This window comes from Ixodes scapularis, unplaced genomic scaffold, assembly GCF_016920785.2.
Source record: "Ixodes scapularis isolate PalLabHiFi unplaced genomic scaffold, ASM1692078v2 PGA_scaffold6__148_contigs__length_123643588, whole genome shotgun sequence".
Lineage (NCBI taxonomy): Eukaryota > Metazoa > Arthropoda > Arachnida > Ixodida > Ixodidae > Ixodes > Ixodes scapularis.
In genome coordinates, this window is record NW_024609881.1 from 55,141,957 (window position 1) to 55,159,558 (window position 17,602).

The following is a 17,602-nucleotide window of genomic DNA, read 5'->3' on the forward strand; positions in this document are numbered from 1 at the left end:
TACACAGTTTAGCGACGGAAATTGCGTGAGTCGTGCTTGGCGGTGTGCAATCGCGGTGCAGCTTCGATCAAATGACCGAGGGCTCACTTCGGTTGTGCGGCGCACCGGAAGGCTGCCTTGAAGCTGGTAGTTCCCGTGCCCTGCTGAATGATGCTGTGCTGCTTACAAATTGTTCCGGCGTAGAAGTGCACTTTCACGGAGCACAGGTGTGCGGCGCACCGAAGAGCTGCCTTCAAGCTGGTAGTTCCTGTGCCATGCTTTAGGTGATGCTGTGCTGCTTCCGAAATTGTTCCGGCGTAGACGTGCACTTTCACGAAGCACAGGTGTTGCAGTTGGTATTGATCCCGCTGGTCTGTCGCACGTTTCGTCAACACAAACGTTTCATCCACACTCGTTACGCGAATTGCAAGCTGTCCGGACATTTCACCGAGCGTGTTACGTACCCAGCTCACGCCGCTTTGTGGCAACAGTCTGCAGTGGCTCATTACCAGAAAAGTGGTCCCACATCCATTTCAGTTCAGTTCGTCCACGGCAGTCGCCAAACCCCGAAGGAGAGGATTTATTCGGACAGAATGCCATAAAGCAATGCAGCTTCTTCAGTGGTCAGGATAGATTCTCTTTTGCTAGTTTTGTTATACTTTCACGGATCCTTGTTCCAGTCCTATCTTCTATCAATATTCACTATTCTGGGACACTGCAGGTCATGCTCAGCTGTAATTGTATGTTCAGGTGGAGGTGCTGGGCACTTTACCCGTAGCCCTTCACTCTGTGTCAATCCGGCGGCTCTTCAGCCGAGTTACCCGATAATGGGACACGGCTGGCGGACTATCCTGCGTCTTATACCCCTGTCGAGCCGTAGGCAAAGTCCTGACCCGAGCCTGGCAGAACAACCGCAAGACGACCGAGTACCACAAGGAGTAACCTCGGAAATACACCACGAAGCACCTGAAATCCGAGCCAGTTGCTGCTACCAGGAAAAACCACCGGAATTCGGTCTCCTGTCAGAAAATCCGAAGCTGACTAAGCCAACAATGACAAACCTGTAGCAGCAAACCATGTCCCCTCCCACCATTGTTTGCATGCCCGTCGCAAATCACACTCCGACGCTTTTTCACGCAAGCTGTATGAAGACATCGAGGACTGGATTAAACAATATGACAGTGTCGCCCGCCACATTGGGTGGACAGACAACCAGCTCCTGCAGAACCTATACTTCTCGTGGAAGCAACTGCCGGCGCTGGTCTGAGAACCATGGACCCTCCTTAACGTCATGGGAAGTTTGCAAGATCAAGCTGAAGCGCGCATCCGTCAGCCAACATCAACGAAAGAGAGCCGCATTCTTGATTCTGTCCAGGACACTGCCCCAATGAGAGCGCCACCGCACTCGTGGAGGATGTTTTGCGCTTGATCGAGCGCCCACGCCCACGCCGACCTTGATGCTACAGAAGACAAGAACCTAAGAATCCCATGCGCCTCACGTGATGGACAACGCCTTCGGCAGCCTTGTCCGCAACCCCCCAACAACAGTCGAAGTGTTCATATCACTGAGGCTTCCAACATGGAATGTGCACTGCATGCCCGAGCCTGCCACTATGAACAACTTCCCGGCGTCTCGACACTCGAGTTGTCCAGCTACTACTTCGACGCCAGCCTCCCAGGCATCCACGACATCACCCACGACGTTGTCTGGGAGGAGATCAGGAAGCTACTTCCTGCCATCAGTTGCCCGGCTTTTATTTTGATTGCCGAGATTGTTTCGGAACAAGTTTGACAGGTATTTCAACCGAGACTTCTGCGAGCGAAGCGGCATCTGACAAACCAAGGGCGACTTACGCCACAATGGCACGACGACTGCCACCGGCTGCCCCTTAGTATTCAATGCCAATTCAATGAGACACTCTAACGCCGAAGCATTCCCGACATCGTGTGTAAGACTGTGCTCAACAAAGTACACCGAGGAAAACGTAGGTTATGCGAATGTGCGATTGAAAACCACTTTGCTACCACTGCATGAAGCCGACCATGTCTACCAAAGCAGCCCGTACCAATGAATTGGTCGGCGAGGGTTCGTGCCAAACGACCCTCGATTACGTCTCGAGGAGCGACCACAGGAGATTAAGGATTACCTTCGGCGACCTTTGTCCCTGATGCCGAAGGTGCTGAATCGAAGATTCTCTATCCCTGATTACCCCAAAGCTCCTCATGTCCATCACCTCAACAAGAGGTAAGCACGACAAAGCAGGTGAGCGGCGATGCAGTGACAGTGGATTTGGTGTCGGTTGTCGTCCAAGGACAATACCTAAAAATTTGCTGACACCAATTTTCTGTGTCCACTCCACGAAGCACACAATTTCCAACTTTGAGGGAGAATGCCCCTGAGTGACTTGAAGGAATAGAATGGTTGGTTGCTCTCAAAAGTGAACTGCAAGCATCACCAGACTTGGATAGCAAACAAAAATTGTTGCCAGCTTTCAAGTCAACAGTACAGCAAAAGGCACAGCCACGTACGCAATACATGCCCGAGCTTGCTACATTGATGCCGAAAACTACCAGGAAAATTTTCGGATTAGAAGCCAGCCCTGCAGCTTCAGTGCACATGACGTATGATTACGAGACAGCATCAGTCGGTCAAAGTTGCCACTCGACCAAACTGAACACCGACGTGCCAGGAGCGTCATCCGACAACAAGGTTCACAGGTACTACGACTGAACGCCTGACACGAGACTGTCGCAGAAAGAACTCGTTATGGAACCATTTACTAAGAATCAATAATTATGTAATCAAGTGGAAATAAACATATTTGATATACTAACCAGATAAACATATTTCCGCTTGCCTTCATGCCTTGAGAGTCTACACACCGAGAATTGTGTCCATTGCACGCTCTGGACCTTACGGGGACACTCGCTTCTCTGACCCTTCAGTATTAATTAAGGGGTCATACCAGACTGGCAGACTTCTTGCAAGGGGCTGCACTCGTTCAACCTTTCCTGAACATGTGGTGCATCCGAAAACCAACTCCAGTGATGTGAAAATGTTATTTATTAATTTATTCCTTCCAGGGGCCTTCGTAGGCACTGCAGAGAGGATACTTAAAACTACACACATGATAATAGCATTAAAGCACACTGCTGTAACTTGTTAATTGGAAAAACAAACACACCTCTGAGCATATAGTTTAATAGTATGTGTTGATGCATTGTTATATAGCATGACACTTCCTATATGTATGACACAATAGACCCTTTGCAGAACCTTATCAAGCAACACAACCGTCACCATTTTTTTCGGCGCAAAGCACACGAATGGGCCCCAGTTCACGTCGAACGCCAATGCAGCATTCGAGTCCAATAGGTGCTGAACCGAATTCACAGGGATGGCGGACATAACATTCTTGTCGAACAAATACCCAAAGTATGAAAGCCTGGGGTAATTACAGTAGTAGCTACTGTAATTTGTTTCACTAGAATTTGGCAGACGGCAAAGGCTACGGTCTCGGTGAGTCAATACACACATTGGAGAGAGGCACATGACAGCATATCACCAGAGTGCTCGTCTGCACAGATTTGTCACACACCTTCGCACCGTCTCTCTGATTGGCTCGAGGGGGCTGTGGCGGTTGGCCTTTTCCAAGTTACGGTGATGCGAAGTATAGACAGCCCACACTTTTAAAAAGAGTCTATTGAAGAGACTGAAAGGAATGGTAGTCAACATTTTTCAACAAGACTGCTCTCCAGGCAAGGGATGAACACAAATATGAATCATCTTATCCAGCTAATTAGAACAATTAAATAATTCACCGACTAATACAATGCGCTCTTGATGGAAAAGAGTATAGCTGGAATAAATCCTACAAAACAGAGAAAATGCGCAGTTAATCTATGCATGCACCAAAACAGTTGTTCTTATAGCAAGTCGAATAGCTTTGAAGCAGGTGCCTGCAACGATTTATTCTTCCCCATACTCAATAAAACGCCAACCTCGTAGCTGAAAATAAGGGTGCACTTCGCACTCACACACACACAAAAAAAGGGAAGAAAAGCGATCGAATGTAGAATCGTGGATAAGCACAAAAGGTTAAAATCGCAGGAGCTTCCTCGCTAAAAGTTGCTATGGTTGTTCGGTGACGGAGGGCTGAAACAACTTCCCTTAGGCTGAAACAACTTCCCTTAGGCCCTAACGCGACGTATACATTTCGCGTAGATTCTCAGATATTTCAACGTTCAAACAAAGCTAAGAGAATGCGAAAATTTCATGTTAAAAGCACTCAAAGTTCTATCGATCCTCGGACACATCCCGGAATCCAAGCACCGGTACGGCGATGCAGAGCTGATGCTGTCTCACAGGCGTTAATATCCAGATGATCCAGAGCGATCTTGCGCAAAAACGGTATAAAGTCTCATTCCTTCATATTTTCACATTATACCTGCGTCAGCGAGCACGAAGAAGCCCGAAGTCGTCGGAAAGCAGCTGCACATCACGGCTACCGCGCACCGAACAAACTCGCATCCGCCAGCTCTGGGCGCTGCCATCTTACCTGTGACGTCACGGCTCTTGGGAGGTCACGTGACGAGTGGTCACATTTGCGTAAAATATGGCGGCAACCGGGGGGGTGCCACTTCCGAACTTCCGGTTTATCACTCTAAGCCCCTCTACCTCGTTGGACTTTGTGGACAGTGTGGCCAGACCTTGATACAAGCATGTCTAGGTTTGGAAATCTTTTTTTTATGCAAAGGGTCATTTTATATTGTGAACACCTGCAATTAAAAGAAACTAATTCTAATTAATGAAAAAGTTAATAACTTTATTTTTAGTACTGTATTAACTGAAATAGCCAATCAGCGCTGCACTTAATTCATCTCTTAGCCATTATCATCCAATCCGAAGCCAACTGGCCAGCCTATCGCGCATGCGCACACGAGTCGAACCTCAATAGAAGGTTCGTCGAACTTTCCACTAAAAGTTCGAAAAAGTCGAACCTGGTCGAACTCGAACCGCGGCCGGTTCGCGACACCCCTACCTCTTACCCTTCTACTAGTTCCAGATCCTCCTTTCTCTTTTTTATCATAAAGAGAAATAACAACCAACATCTCTAAGCCTAAGAATGAACACTCATAGACAAAAAAGAATTTAAAAAAAAATCTTGTTCCACATTTTTAGTGCAGAGGCTCAGTATATACATGGAGGACGGGGAAGACGGTCAACATCATCAATCTTCCATCTTGACAAAAGCAGGAAAATGGCGGCCACCATTGCAGACGACTCCGAAGAAGCATCTCAGCACCGCAGCGAAGTCCCTGCAAGCAAAGAAAAGATTTCCGTCGAATTTACGAGCATTACAAACATAAGAGCCTCGTCCCACTAGGGAAACAACAAAACGACGACCCATCACTTGCAGACGACTGCTAATCTTTGTTTACTCCCGCGATGACATGGCAGTTCTGTCGAAGCTTGCCGGATCAATCAGTCGCCTCCCTTTCGTCACCTGACCCTACTCTCTGCACGTCAGTGTTGGCGGGGGTGTGACCATGTAGCGTATGACTGGCCCACTGAGTATCGTAGCTTCCACCACACTGTGAGCTTAGGGGTGAATGGACGGTGAAGACGGGACCAGTGTAACTTTCACCCCCTTTCTTAATCCAAATTTAACACCCCATATAGACAAGGAGAAATACACGAAACCCCCCTTTCAACATATCTGGTAGTAGCAAGCGTGCTTTAAAAATTGTAGCGATTTTCTAATCTCTCTAACTGCTAAGGGCGCGACATGCTGCAACACTCTTCCTTTCTGTAGAAACTCCACGCAGTTGGAGTTCTCCGTCGCATACTGTCACCATCGCTTCCAGGGACTCCTTTTTTTGCATGCTGAATGCGTAACATTTTTTGTGCTCGCGTGTTTTTGTTTTTTTCCCCCCTACTGTAACGCCAGATGGTGAAATATGAAGTAGGTACTTGAACAAAGACAAAAAAAAAGTTATTGTGATACACTAACAACAAACTCATATACTCGCCGAGTTTGTCAGAATGATTGAGGCAAGTTTAAATTCATTCAGGACCCACGACGTCGTGAGATTATAGGGGGGCTACACTTCGTCATTCGAAAGCCAGTAGAGCATGCAGACAGTCGCCTACTACCACAGGGTCCCCTCTTCCTAGTGGCGTCAAATAAAGACGTTGCATTGCAGATTGCGTGGTTCAAGGTTCGATTCTCTCCGCACCCCTTGGTAAATCTCTCTAATTATGATAAACAGGGTGTCTAGCAAATTATTATTTTGAAATTCCCTGACTTTTCCAGGTTTTCCTTGACAATTTAAAGTGAAATTCCCTGAACACTGCAGAGGGTTAAATATATAAGACGATTACAACACAATGCATAGAGCATTGAGCACTGTGAGCATTATTTTGTACGGGCCTAAACCCAACTTGCATATATTCCGAAATATTCGGGTTCGTCTAGTATGGATAAAACGAGCACTTTCTTGCCGCCAACATCGTTAGTGAAGAGGCCATTTCCGGGAACACGATGAAAACGCAACGCTCAACTACACACGTCAATAATCGAATGGCAGCATGGCGCATGACTGCAAGATGCACACTTTCGGATAGTTTTGGTTTATTGCTTACATTGGATTGGGGAGAGAAAGAGAGATAAGGAGTTTGGAATCTGCGGCTTTTCCATTTGTTACTAAATCTAGTAGCTCTGACTGGATCAATCTTAGTGTTGCCCTCTCAATCCAACCCAAGGCTTGGACTGGATTTGTCGGATGTTCCCTTTGCAATGTGTAGCACACTCTACATCGGGGGAGCAGGGCCCATGCTCCGCTCTGAACAGAATTTATTGCATATTTTTCTGCCCTCAAGTCCTCAAGTCTTTGCTCAGGGCACTGGATGGTGTTTCCGGCTCATTTTCCCTGACTGGGCTCGCTTTTCGACAATATCCCTGACAATTCCCCGACTTTTCCCAGTAGTTAAAATATCCCTGACAATTCCCGGTTTTCCCGGTCGCTAGACACCATGGATAAAGTAGATTAATTATGGCTAAGTATGCCTCTTTATGCTTTGTATGCTTATGCATAGCCCACCATGGGTTATGTATGTTTCCTTGTCTTGCATGTAATGGCCTTTCGTTACACTCGAGCGTCATGCTTTTCTCATGAAATCTAGTCCACAAACACAATGTGTATTGAAAAATTGGCTGCATGTTTGGTCCTCCTGCCATGCATGTTTAAATGCGGAAGCTTCATAGGGTGGGTAGAGCTTTTAGTTTGGGCGGTGCCTAGGGCAGGCAGGGTTTTGTATGGAAACAGATTATGTCATGTCATTGTCTCTTTGCGACACTATGTGCACTTCCCTTCAGCACCACCCAGATACAAAGCCCTTTGTGTTAAATTTTTTTGGGTCACCAAGAGAGGGAAAGCACCCTTTCTTGCCCTTTCCACTTCTTGTCGTTCCGCACACTCTCTCTACACCATATGTTTCTGCTCCTCTTTCTTGCCCTTTCCACCCCTCTCTGCTTTGCATGCTTTCTCACACCACCTGCTTCTGCTCCTCCTATTTCTACGTGCTGGGTACACAGCTGTCAGCAGCGCACTCAGCTTCTACGTCGGCGACCAGGGTTCGATCCCTGCTACCGGTTGCCGTTTTTTCAAGATTGTCTAGCGGTTACAGACTGGCCGGCCTACACATTTCGTTCCTATGCAAATCCTGAAGTTGGTTGGCCCTATAAAGCTACCACCCTAAACAGAGAGCAGCATTGCGGTGATCATCAAGGGTGAAGCACACTTCCCTGCACACTTACGGTCCAGCCTGGCCTCCTGTGAGCAGGGGCAAGACATGCTCCAGGCACAGGTCCGTCAAGAATCGGTCCAGAAGAATGCTCCTCATGCTTGACATCAGGTGGTTGTACTCCTGAAGCTCCCTGACGGTAGAGTAACTGCATCGAACGCCGGGGGGCTGCGCAGCTGAGACAGAGATAGTTCACGGTTTATTGACGAGTGACGAGTTCACGGTAATGTGCTTAGGTCGAGGAAGCCACAGCAAAACCATGGTCTTTGGATTACCTGTTCCGGAGTCCACCCATCGATTAACTCAGAGAACTTAACGGATGGATGTGGATTTGAAGTAAATGTGGCGAAAGTCACCGGATGCGTATGCTTTTTCAGAAAACCAATAAAACCCCACAGACAAAAGGACACATCAGAAAGACAAGTGATCGGAAATGCCATCTACACTTCGAGACCCGGGGTTATGTTATTACGGAATAATTGAAATGCCACGTGAATTATGCTACATCTGTCTTTACAGAATTATCAAAATTATCAAAATGTTTCAGATCTTTTCATTTTTAACCGTAATTTTTAGAGCGCAGCTCTTATGGTGAATTCCGCTCGCAGATCTCGAGCGCTCCAAAAGCGCTCCATTTGGAGCGCGCATATTCCGCTCGCAGATCTGGCTCAAGTTGGTCATCTTCCGCTCGTAGATCTCTGGCAGCGCCCGCTCCACGGAGCGCCCCAAACTCCGCCGAACTTGCTCTGCGGGGTTTCACGGATCTCTCCGGAAGCTGACAGAGCGACCCACGTGATTTCCGTCTAAATCGGCGGTGCGCATGCGCGGAGAGATCGGCGGGCCGGTCGGGTCGTGGAGTTGGATCTGTTCGGGTGCGTCGGTTGTTTACTCTGGATTGTGACGGCTCGAACGCTTCTACCTCGCGTAGATCAGGGATAAAAAGCCGGGGATGTGGAGCGTGGCAAATCGTAAGCGTCTGTGATTGTGAGAGGGAGAACGAGAAAAAGAACGACAGAAAAGCCGGATGCAGACGCAAGGTTAGGCCTATTCATTCTGCAGCCAGTGATTGTTTACCTTTTAGAGCGCAGCTCTTAGGGGCCCGTTCCCGGCTTGAGCGGCGTCGGCGTCGCCGTCGCCGTCGGCGTCGGCGTAACCGCAACCCTCGTAACCCTCGTGAGGGTTACGAGGGTTAATCTCATGAGGGTTACCCTCACGAGGATCACGAGGGCCACGAGGGTTACTTACCCTCGTAACCCTCACGAGGGTTACGAGGGTCAGTTACCCTCAAAAGGGTTACCTTCACGAGAGTTACCCTCACGAGGGTTACTTACCCTCGTAACCCTCACGAGGGTTACGAGGGTTAGTAACCCTCATAAGGGTAACCTTCACGAGGGTTACCCTCACGAGGGTCACGAGGGTTATGAGAGTTACCCTCACGAGGGTCACGAGAGTTACCCTCACGAGGGTCACGAGAGTTACCCTCACGAGGGTCACGAGAGTTGCCCCCACAAGGGTTACTAGGGCTACCCTCACGAGGGTCACGATAGTTACCCAGGTCACGTGACCGCCCCTGGGGTCACGTGACCTGGGGATACCCCCGAGGTCACGTGACCCCCGTTGACGTCATAGCCACTGATGACGTCATCAATGACGTCACTGATTACGTCACCGGCATCCGCATCGTCATCGTCATCATCACTGATGACGTCATCAGTGACGTCACTGTTGACGTCACCGGCATCCGCATCGTCATCATCATCACTGATGACGTCACTGATGACGTCATCGGCATCGTCACGTGGCCCCAGGTCACGTGACCCCCCCGACGTCGCGTGACGTCCCAAGGTCACGTGACTCCCACAAGGTCACGTGACCCCCACGAGGTCACGTGACCCCCGCCACGCGAGGTCACTTGACCCACCCCCTCAGTACCCTTCCCTCCTCCTCCTCAAGAGCTGCGCTCTAATTCGGCGTTACAGGGAGTTGTAAACGGCTTTTTAACAGTGCATTCCGTCGTCGTTTTCCCGTGAAATAAAGCAAGAAGTGGTTAGGCAACGACCGCGCAAGTGATGGTTTGTTACCTGTGTTTATTAAAGTCGTACTACAAATCTGAACTCCACCGCTGGCAATCGCTGCATGTCCGTGCCCCGCCACTTCGAGGCGGCCGAAAGGTATGTGACGGTGCCGAACGCGGACGTTTTTGTTATTTGTGACATGGGCGCCGCTGTACGTATAATTTCGACCGGCCTGTGTCGCGTGTTACTTCTGCAGCTAAGCAGTGACAGTCGTCACTGGTCGTCGGAAAGACCAGCCGGCTGAGGCGTTGGTGGGCTTGTCAAGTTCGAGCAGCGGCCATTTTGTACGGCGGAGGGAGAAGGGGTGAGGAGGGGTGTGGGGGAGGTCGCTCCAAAAATGCAAGTTTATCTTCCCCTCGTCGATTCGGAGCGGGTCCCACGGAGCGGAATTTTGCTCCCTCGCGGATTTTGGAAAGCGCTCCAGATCTACGAGTGGAATTCACTATTAGGCGCCCGTTTCCGGCTTGAGCGTCGCCGCCGTTGGTGTCGCCGTCGGCGTAACCAAGGTCATCCCAAGGTCACGTGACCCCCAAGGTCACCCCAAGGTCATGTGACCTCCCTAGGTCACGTGACCCCTCCCAAGGTCACCTCAAGGTTACGTGACCCCCAAGGTGACCCCCACGTGACCCCCTGAAGGTCACGCGACCCCCAAGGTCACGTGACCCCAGGTCACATGACCCCTTTAAGGTCACGTGACCCCCGAGGTCACGTGGTCCCCTCCCCAAGGTCACGTGATCCCTCCCAAGGTCACCTCAAGGTCACGTGACCCCCAAGGTGCCCCCCAAGGTCACGTGACCCCCTCCCCGAAGTCACGTGACACCCCCCCCCCCCCCCCCCCCCGAGGTCACGTGACCCTCCCGGAGCATATTAAAGAATGAGGGGAGGAGGAGAAGGGAGAGGAAGGGTCTACCCTCCCCTCAGTACCCTTCCCTCCTCCTCCTCAAGAGCTGTGCTTCAATTCGGCGTTACACGGAGTTGTAAACGGCTTTCACTTTTTGTTCACTTTTTATTTGCTCTTACATGAACTAGTGCCACTTGTGGAGAGAAAATGTACTAGGGCAGAAACCACCGAAGTCTCCAGGCCAGTAAGTAGCTTATCTAAGGACCATGCTAAATCTCACAAAAATAAAAGCATTTTTTTTTTTTGGACAATCAACATTGTATAGATTAGGGGCACAGCCAATGGTACCTCGATAGCCCGGTCGAGTTGACCGCTGTGTTCTTGCAAAAGTGTACATGGGTGCCAGCGAGAGGACAATGCGTCGTGGGTCGGTGCATCTGATCTAAAATGACAACTTGTCGAGAAGACTGACTCAAGATAGCCTGCAGGCCACTCTTACAAAAACTTGGCACATCAATCTTGACAACTGCAGTCTATCGTTAAAAAATGTTCAACTGCTCCGCGGTCCTGGACCTTAGACAATGAAGCAAGCGACATACGTACTATGTACATTTCATACATACACACTACACATTTCTCAAAAAACACACACAAGACTCTTGTCAGAGGTGAAAAGAAGGCAAATAAGCTTGTTTCTACTTTTAGCCAATTATAAACTGTCTTTTCCAACACACTTCTTGCTCGGAGAAACTGCATCACATGCCACAGTCACGCAATCGACAGAGCTTGTGCTGCCCTCAACTCACCAAGCGGAGGCCGGACCCAGAGGTGTTTGAAGTATGTTCGCAGTGACGCACCGAAATTTTCTAGAACGATCTGTCGCCGTAGAGCTGCCAAAAAAATTCCAACATACCTGGGATGAAAGCAGGCTCTTCCGTACCTCTGCAAGGGGACACCTGCAAAATGAAAGAAAGGTCTATCTGCAGTACTCACTAAATGCAGGGTGCTCTTGTTCTAGACCGGGAGTTCCCAAACTTTTCAATATTAAGGAATGCCCATCTTTCCCGAAAGGTAGCTGGGGAGCCCCTCCCTGTCTCAGCATGATTACAAAAGTGCAGAGAAATGTGGACCTTGGTGACCATAATGCAGTGGTTCTCAACAACTGATGTCACAAGGACCACCTCTTGATCAACAGAAATAATGAGAGACCCCATTGGGGGGGGGGGGGGATGGGGGGTATTGGACGATTACAATAAAAAAAGAAAAGGTAGACGAAGAAAACTAAATGTGCGCGCATACCAGGGGTGGGCAGCATCGCGATACTATTTTAGAAAACTTTTTAGTATCTGTATCTGTATCAAGATACATTCGAAAAATGTATTTGCATCTCAGTAGTGAAATACATTTACAATGTATCACTTGTATTGCAATCCTTTGCCAGACTTAGGCATCTTGTTACATTTGTTGTCCTTTCTAAGATAAATTTAAAAGATAAAAACATCTGTTTGGTGCAAGTTCCTTCGTAGTGCATTCTACGAACCCGCCTTATAAAATGATACATCTCAGTCACCGACATTAAAAAAAAAAACTGGTTTGGAAAAGGTTACTTGCAAGAACAACAAAATCAGTACTCGCACAAAGCCCTCCTCTCTTTGCAATTTAGCAGAGAGAACACTGTAAAGGAGATGAGTGGAGAAAAAGTATGGCCCTGTTGCCCAGTCTTCCCATACATACTATGAGTGACAAAGAAGCATATACTACGACAGTTTGAGATGCGCCCTCAAGGTAATACGGGGTTCATTTCAGGCAGACGCCTTTTGTCAAGCATGGCACGCAGTGTTTACCGTTCTAAAACTATGTGATTGAACGGGGGTGACATGTTGTTTTTTTTAGTGGCATCAATAATCAAGAGCTCTAGGTAAGGGGAACAGAATAAAATGGCACAAGAAAAAGGAGCAGAAGCATAAATTACCATTTGGATTCGCCACAAACTTCAACCTTTGCACATAACACCGTTCGGGAACAAATGTATTTCTATAAGTATCTCTGTCTGTATTCCGGAATACTCTTTCGCCATTTCTGCAGAAGTATCTCAGGATATCCCGTTGCATAAAAGACAAATGTATCTCAGTGTCTGTATTTTTGGCCTTGAAACGCATATATCTCGGTATTGTATTCCCAAATACTTTTTGGAGTATCTCTGCCCAGCCCTGGCGCATACCAACTTTGAAGCTCTGAAACGGAAAATGATCAGCCCTACTTGCTCATTGCATATGGTTTGTGTAGTGGGCGGCGCTAGCACGACTGAAAAATAACTTTTTTTTTTTCTTTATTTATATTTACCTTTCGCTCGGAGCGGAAGCACCACGCCGCGTGCTCTCGCTCTGGCGAGCGCGTGATTAAAGAGTTCAATCCTCAATGCCGTAGTGATTTGACTTTCCTACATTTTGATCTGTTGAGCTTTGTGTGTGGCGGTCGAGACACGGTAACTTTTTTTTCACTTTTTCCAAAGACAAAATGAAGCAAATGAAGACCTTGAACCATCGGGCCTCCGCGACGACATTAGCAGAGACGACAATCAGATGGGCCGAAACGAAAAGCTGTATATCCGTGAAATCAGGGAAGCGCCACGAGTAACAATGTGACGTTCACTCGTTTATGCATCGCAAATGACCTTCTCTTCTTCTTCACGTTGCGTCTTCGTCGAAGCTTGCTGTCCGCCAGGTAATCGCATCTTTCCCGAGTCATCGGTGTGTCCTCCCAGCGAGCGAACGTGCGACCGACACAGCTCGCAGACGCAACAAAAACATTTTTCGGATACTTAATTGCGTTTCAACGGTGCCACGCGTAAAAAAGAAAAAAGGTCCGCCCATCCGTTGTCGGTCGGGAACACAAAAACACCATGAAGAGCGCCAATGAGGTGTTTTCATCGCGACCACGGTGCCTGGTACATGTCTCCGACCGGTGCGCTCGCCCCAGGCGGTGTCGCAGCGGCAATGGTAGATGGGGCAGACGCCTGTTCCGCTGCAGGTCACTCTCCGGCGTGGCAGACCACGGCAGCTTAGGCAACAACTTGCGATGTTAGTCCTTTTACGAATTGCCGTGGCAACGGGGTTTCCAGTCGCTTACGTCCCCCGCTGCTTCTGCGCGGCGCGGTCCTAAGAGGCCTACAAACCAGTCACAATCGCTCTCGGCCCGAATCAACGTGAGTGTGTGAATCGCCCTTGAGGGTGGAAACAGTCGAGGGAATTCGCAAGCTCAGGGAACCCGTGTGGGTACTCTGGGGAACTCCCGAGTTCCTATACTTGGCGTCTACTATATACTTTGCTGCATTCTTAAGGCAAGCATAGCTACCGCAGTGCTGAAACCTGTTCAAAGCTTCTTGCACGAACTTGTGCGAATGCAAGAGGAAGTCACCGTATTACAAAAGCATTTTATTTTAGGGGCAGGGATGGTCGACAAAATCAGGCAGCTCACGGAACGTGCGGGGTACTCAAAGCTCCCGGGTTTCTAGGAACCCAGTTTGAGTACACATGATGTAGACTACACATTTCTGAAAAAGCAAGGACTCTCGAAATTAATCGTAAAGTAACACCCGAGGCTGTGTGCAGAACAATTAATAAACATTCAAGTCGACCGGTTGTTTGTGGTTCATAATGTGTTCTAAAATTACTTCTTGTTCTGTTTTTTTCCAAAGGGGGTGGGTCGGTGGGGGGAGGGGGGGGGGGGCAATTTGGTTTTCTTTTTTAGTGTTAGGTCTGTAGTTTATAGGTCACCTAGGGGTTCTCAGGCCGGTGTGTTCCTCTGTAGGCCCTTTTCGAAATGATGCATGGATTATGTGTGGCCGCCATTAGTTGGTCATGCACTGTGAACCAGGGGTGGATTTATGGGTCAGGCCTGGGGGGGCGGTACACATTCGGCTGGCGGGGGGGGAGGAGTCTGCTGAGATATGACAAAGCAGTTGAAACTTTGCCCAGATCTATTTTGTTGACCCAATATTTGCTATGTCACCAAAAACTAAACTTTTGGCTGGTGTATATCAATGATTTTATTAAAACGAAGTTCACCTTGGGGAGCTTAGGAAGGGGCAAATTCCCCTTCCCCCCCCCCCCCCCTTACCTTCCACACCACAGTTACAGGCATTACGTTATGATTAATTATTACAGCTTGCCTGCACACTCAGCGTTTTTTCTTTACCCTTGAGATTAAAGTTCTTTCTTGAGGAGAGAGGGGATAACATCCAAAGTGTTCGATAATGTTATCCCAAGGGAATCTGCTCTTTGTTGCAATAACCTTTTGTGGTTTGAGAAATGCTTTCAGCAAAAATACAGCTCAATGTCCAACAAAGCACTTTACGGAGTGCATGCTCGGCTAATAGTGATTCTTGTGGCGCCAAAATAGAAACAAATGGAAGAAAGACGACAACCTTTCGGTCTCAATATTTCTATTTGATGCTTCTCAACCTGGACAGTTTGCAAGCACTGTTTGTGTCCCAATTAGATAATGAAAATAACTTGTGCATTGTCTCTTTCGTCCTGCTAGCTCTTTGGATAGAGAGCCCGACTACTGAGGCACATCTCTTAGAGCAAGAAAAGCCCAACTGTGAAAGGGTCAAAGGGGCGATGCAACCATTTGCATACTTTCATAAAGGCCGCCTAGAATTATTCCTCGACATTCGTAACCTACGAAAACATGTGGTGGTTTTCTACCTCACACTACGCAAGTCGCGGGAAAAATTTGAAGAAACCGAGCGGCGTTCGCCCTCTCAACTCGCAGCCAGAACGAGCAACCACGTGATCCAAAGCCGATTACAGACCGTCAATGTTTATCGTAGCCACGCGCCGGGGTTGGCAAAGCACAGGGCACGCGCCGAGTTCCGCATATCGTTAGGGTTCGACTGTTTTCCTTATCTGAGTGATTGGTCACGAGCCAAATCTCTCAGTGATTGGGTCGAGGCACTGAATGTCACGAGACCAAATAAAACGATCACGCAGCGCTCGCGACCACTGTAAAAACCGCATTCGCATGTCATTGCCGTAGATATCGCAGAGCTTCCCAACAACACCCGAGGGATCACACTGTCAACAACGCCGACACTGCGATCCCCACGATTTCGTCATCCAGATTTTGCAAAAAAGAGATTAAAAGAAAACGTCTGCCTTTATCCTTGAAACTGCGCGGCGGCAAAGAAGCTTCTCGGTCAGCAGCGTCCCGTGCGAGCATGCTCGGGTTCCCATAGTGCCAGTAAGCTTGTGTAAAGTGAAAAACGTTCCTCCCCAATATCGTCGCACGGCCCCTTTAATTTCTCTGAATAGAGAGTATTAAAAAAAAAATGTTTTGCATCCCCGATCGGATACGGATACAAACAATATAATTGCCAAATGACGCGTGCGAGAACGTGTCCTTGGTTCGATCAGAAAAATGCAATTGCGCTCGTCGAAACGGCACAAAAAGGCTGTAAATATAACCGAAATGAACCGTCGTTGCACACTTCAGAAGCGATACGTAAAGTTTTGGCCGAGGAAGATCGTAATAAACCAATATTAAAGAAAAACAAAAAGGTTCTAGGCGTACATTGGCAAAAGATGTTTATATATATCCTAAACAACTGGAAATAATATCTGCATAGTGGCTGAGTGTTCTGAGTGGTCGCCTTCTAGAGGAAATGTACGTATAATTTTGAGGTTCGAGACCTCTAAGGTGCGTGTCTTTTTATTGCTTCCTTTATTTTTTTTTTTTTAAATTCTAGCACACATTAACATATTTTATATACTAAATTAAATCCCGAGAGATAGCCCACCCCTAGTTTTGGCTTGATTAGCTATTTTCTTTTAAACATGTCAGTGTTTGAATAGTGAGAGAGCTAGATGCCGGATAGCAATGAAAACTGCGTCGGAAACTGTTCTTGCCAAAGCGCTACTGCAAGCACGAAGGAGATAGAGAGAATAGATATAAAAGCTTCTGAAGTTGAATTACCAGCAATCCCGAAATAACCCAGCTAAAATCAAGAAAAGGTTTGCTCGCTCTACAGACGTCTAACTCCTGGTTAGCTGAGTTGGTAGAGCACTCCACTGGAAATGGAAAGGACCAGCCAGATAAAATCCGGCTTGTCCTGGTTTGATACCAGGACCAGCCGGATTTTTTCGTTCGCGCACCAGTCACCTAGCTGTGTTTGGAGACTTGTGTTTCTCCTTTGTACTCCTTGTTCCCCTCCTCCAGGGATTAGTTTCGTCATTTTTGTCCAGCTCGTTTGCACCTTTGCATTTAATTGCATTATAAAAGAAGAAAAACGAAATACGCTAACTTTCAATGTGCAAAAAAAAAAAAAGAAAATTGAAAAAATTTTGTTTTTAGATTACCTATGTGTCTGTCAAAGATCACTGTACTTCCTAGTTAGCAATATTTGCTTATATCCCACCATATCTAACTAGACGCATTTACGCCAAGGTCATCGTTGATTCAAACACTACGATTACTAAGAAGGGGCCATCTTTCAGCATTTAAAAGAAAATAGCAAATCAAGCCAAAACTAGGGGTGGGTTACCTTTCGGGGGTAGAACATCTCTCGGGATTTTATGTTACCGTATAAATTATGTGCTTGTATGCTAGAATAAAAGAAGAAAAAAAGCAGTAAAAAAGACACGCTTTTCAGAGGACTTGAACCTAAAACTATGCACAATTTCCTCCAGAAGGCGATGACCTAGATCAGATCACTCGGCCATTATGACCACATTATTTCCGGTTGTTTTGGATATAAACAAACATCTCTTGCCAATGTACGCCTAGGACCTTTTTGTTTTTCGTTAATCTTCGTTTATTACGATCTTTCTCGGCCAAAACTTTTCGCGCCACTCTTCAGGCACGCAACAACAGTTTATTTCGGTCCTATTTCTAGCCTCT

General features: G+C 47.7%; 1 protein-coding gene across 1 annotated transcript in view; it reads right to left on the reverse strand.

Annotated features, from left to right (window-relative positions):
- Nucleotides 1–5,127: 5,127 nt before the first annotated feature.
- The window catches only part of LOC8032392, a 42,078-nt gene continuing 29,603 nt past the window's right edge, over nucleotides 5,128–17,602 (reverse strand). The window contains exons 8-10 of the mRNA XM_029970664.4: nucleotides 11,616–11,658; nucleotides 7,800–7,962; nucleotides 5,128–5,298 (exon numbers count right to left, since the gene is read on the reverse strand). Of these exons, the coding sequence (XP_029826524.3) occupies nucleotides 5,211–5,298; nucleotides 7,800–7,962; nucleotides 11,616–11,658 (294 nt within the window). The 3' untranslated portion in view covers nucleotides 5,128–5,210. The remainder of the gene's footprint in view (nucleotides 5,299–7,799; nucleotides 7,963–11,615; nucleotides 11,659–17,602) is intronic.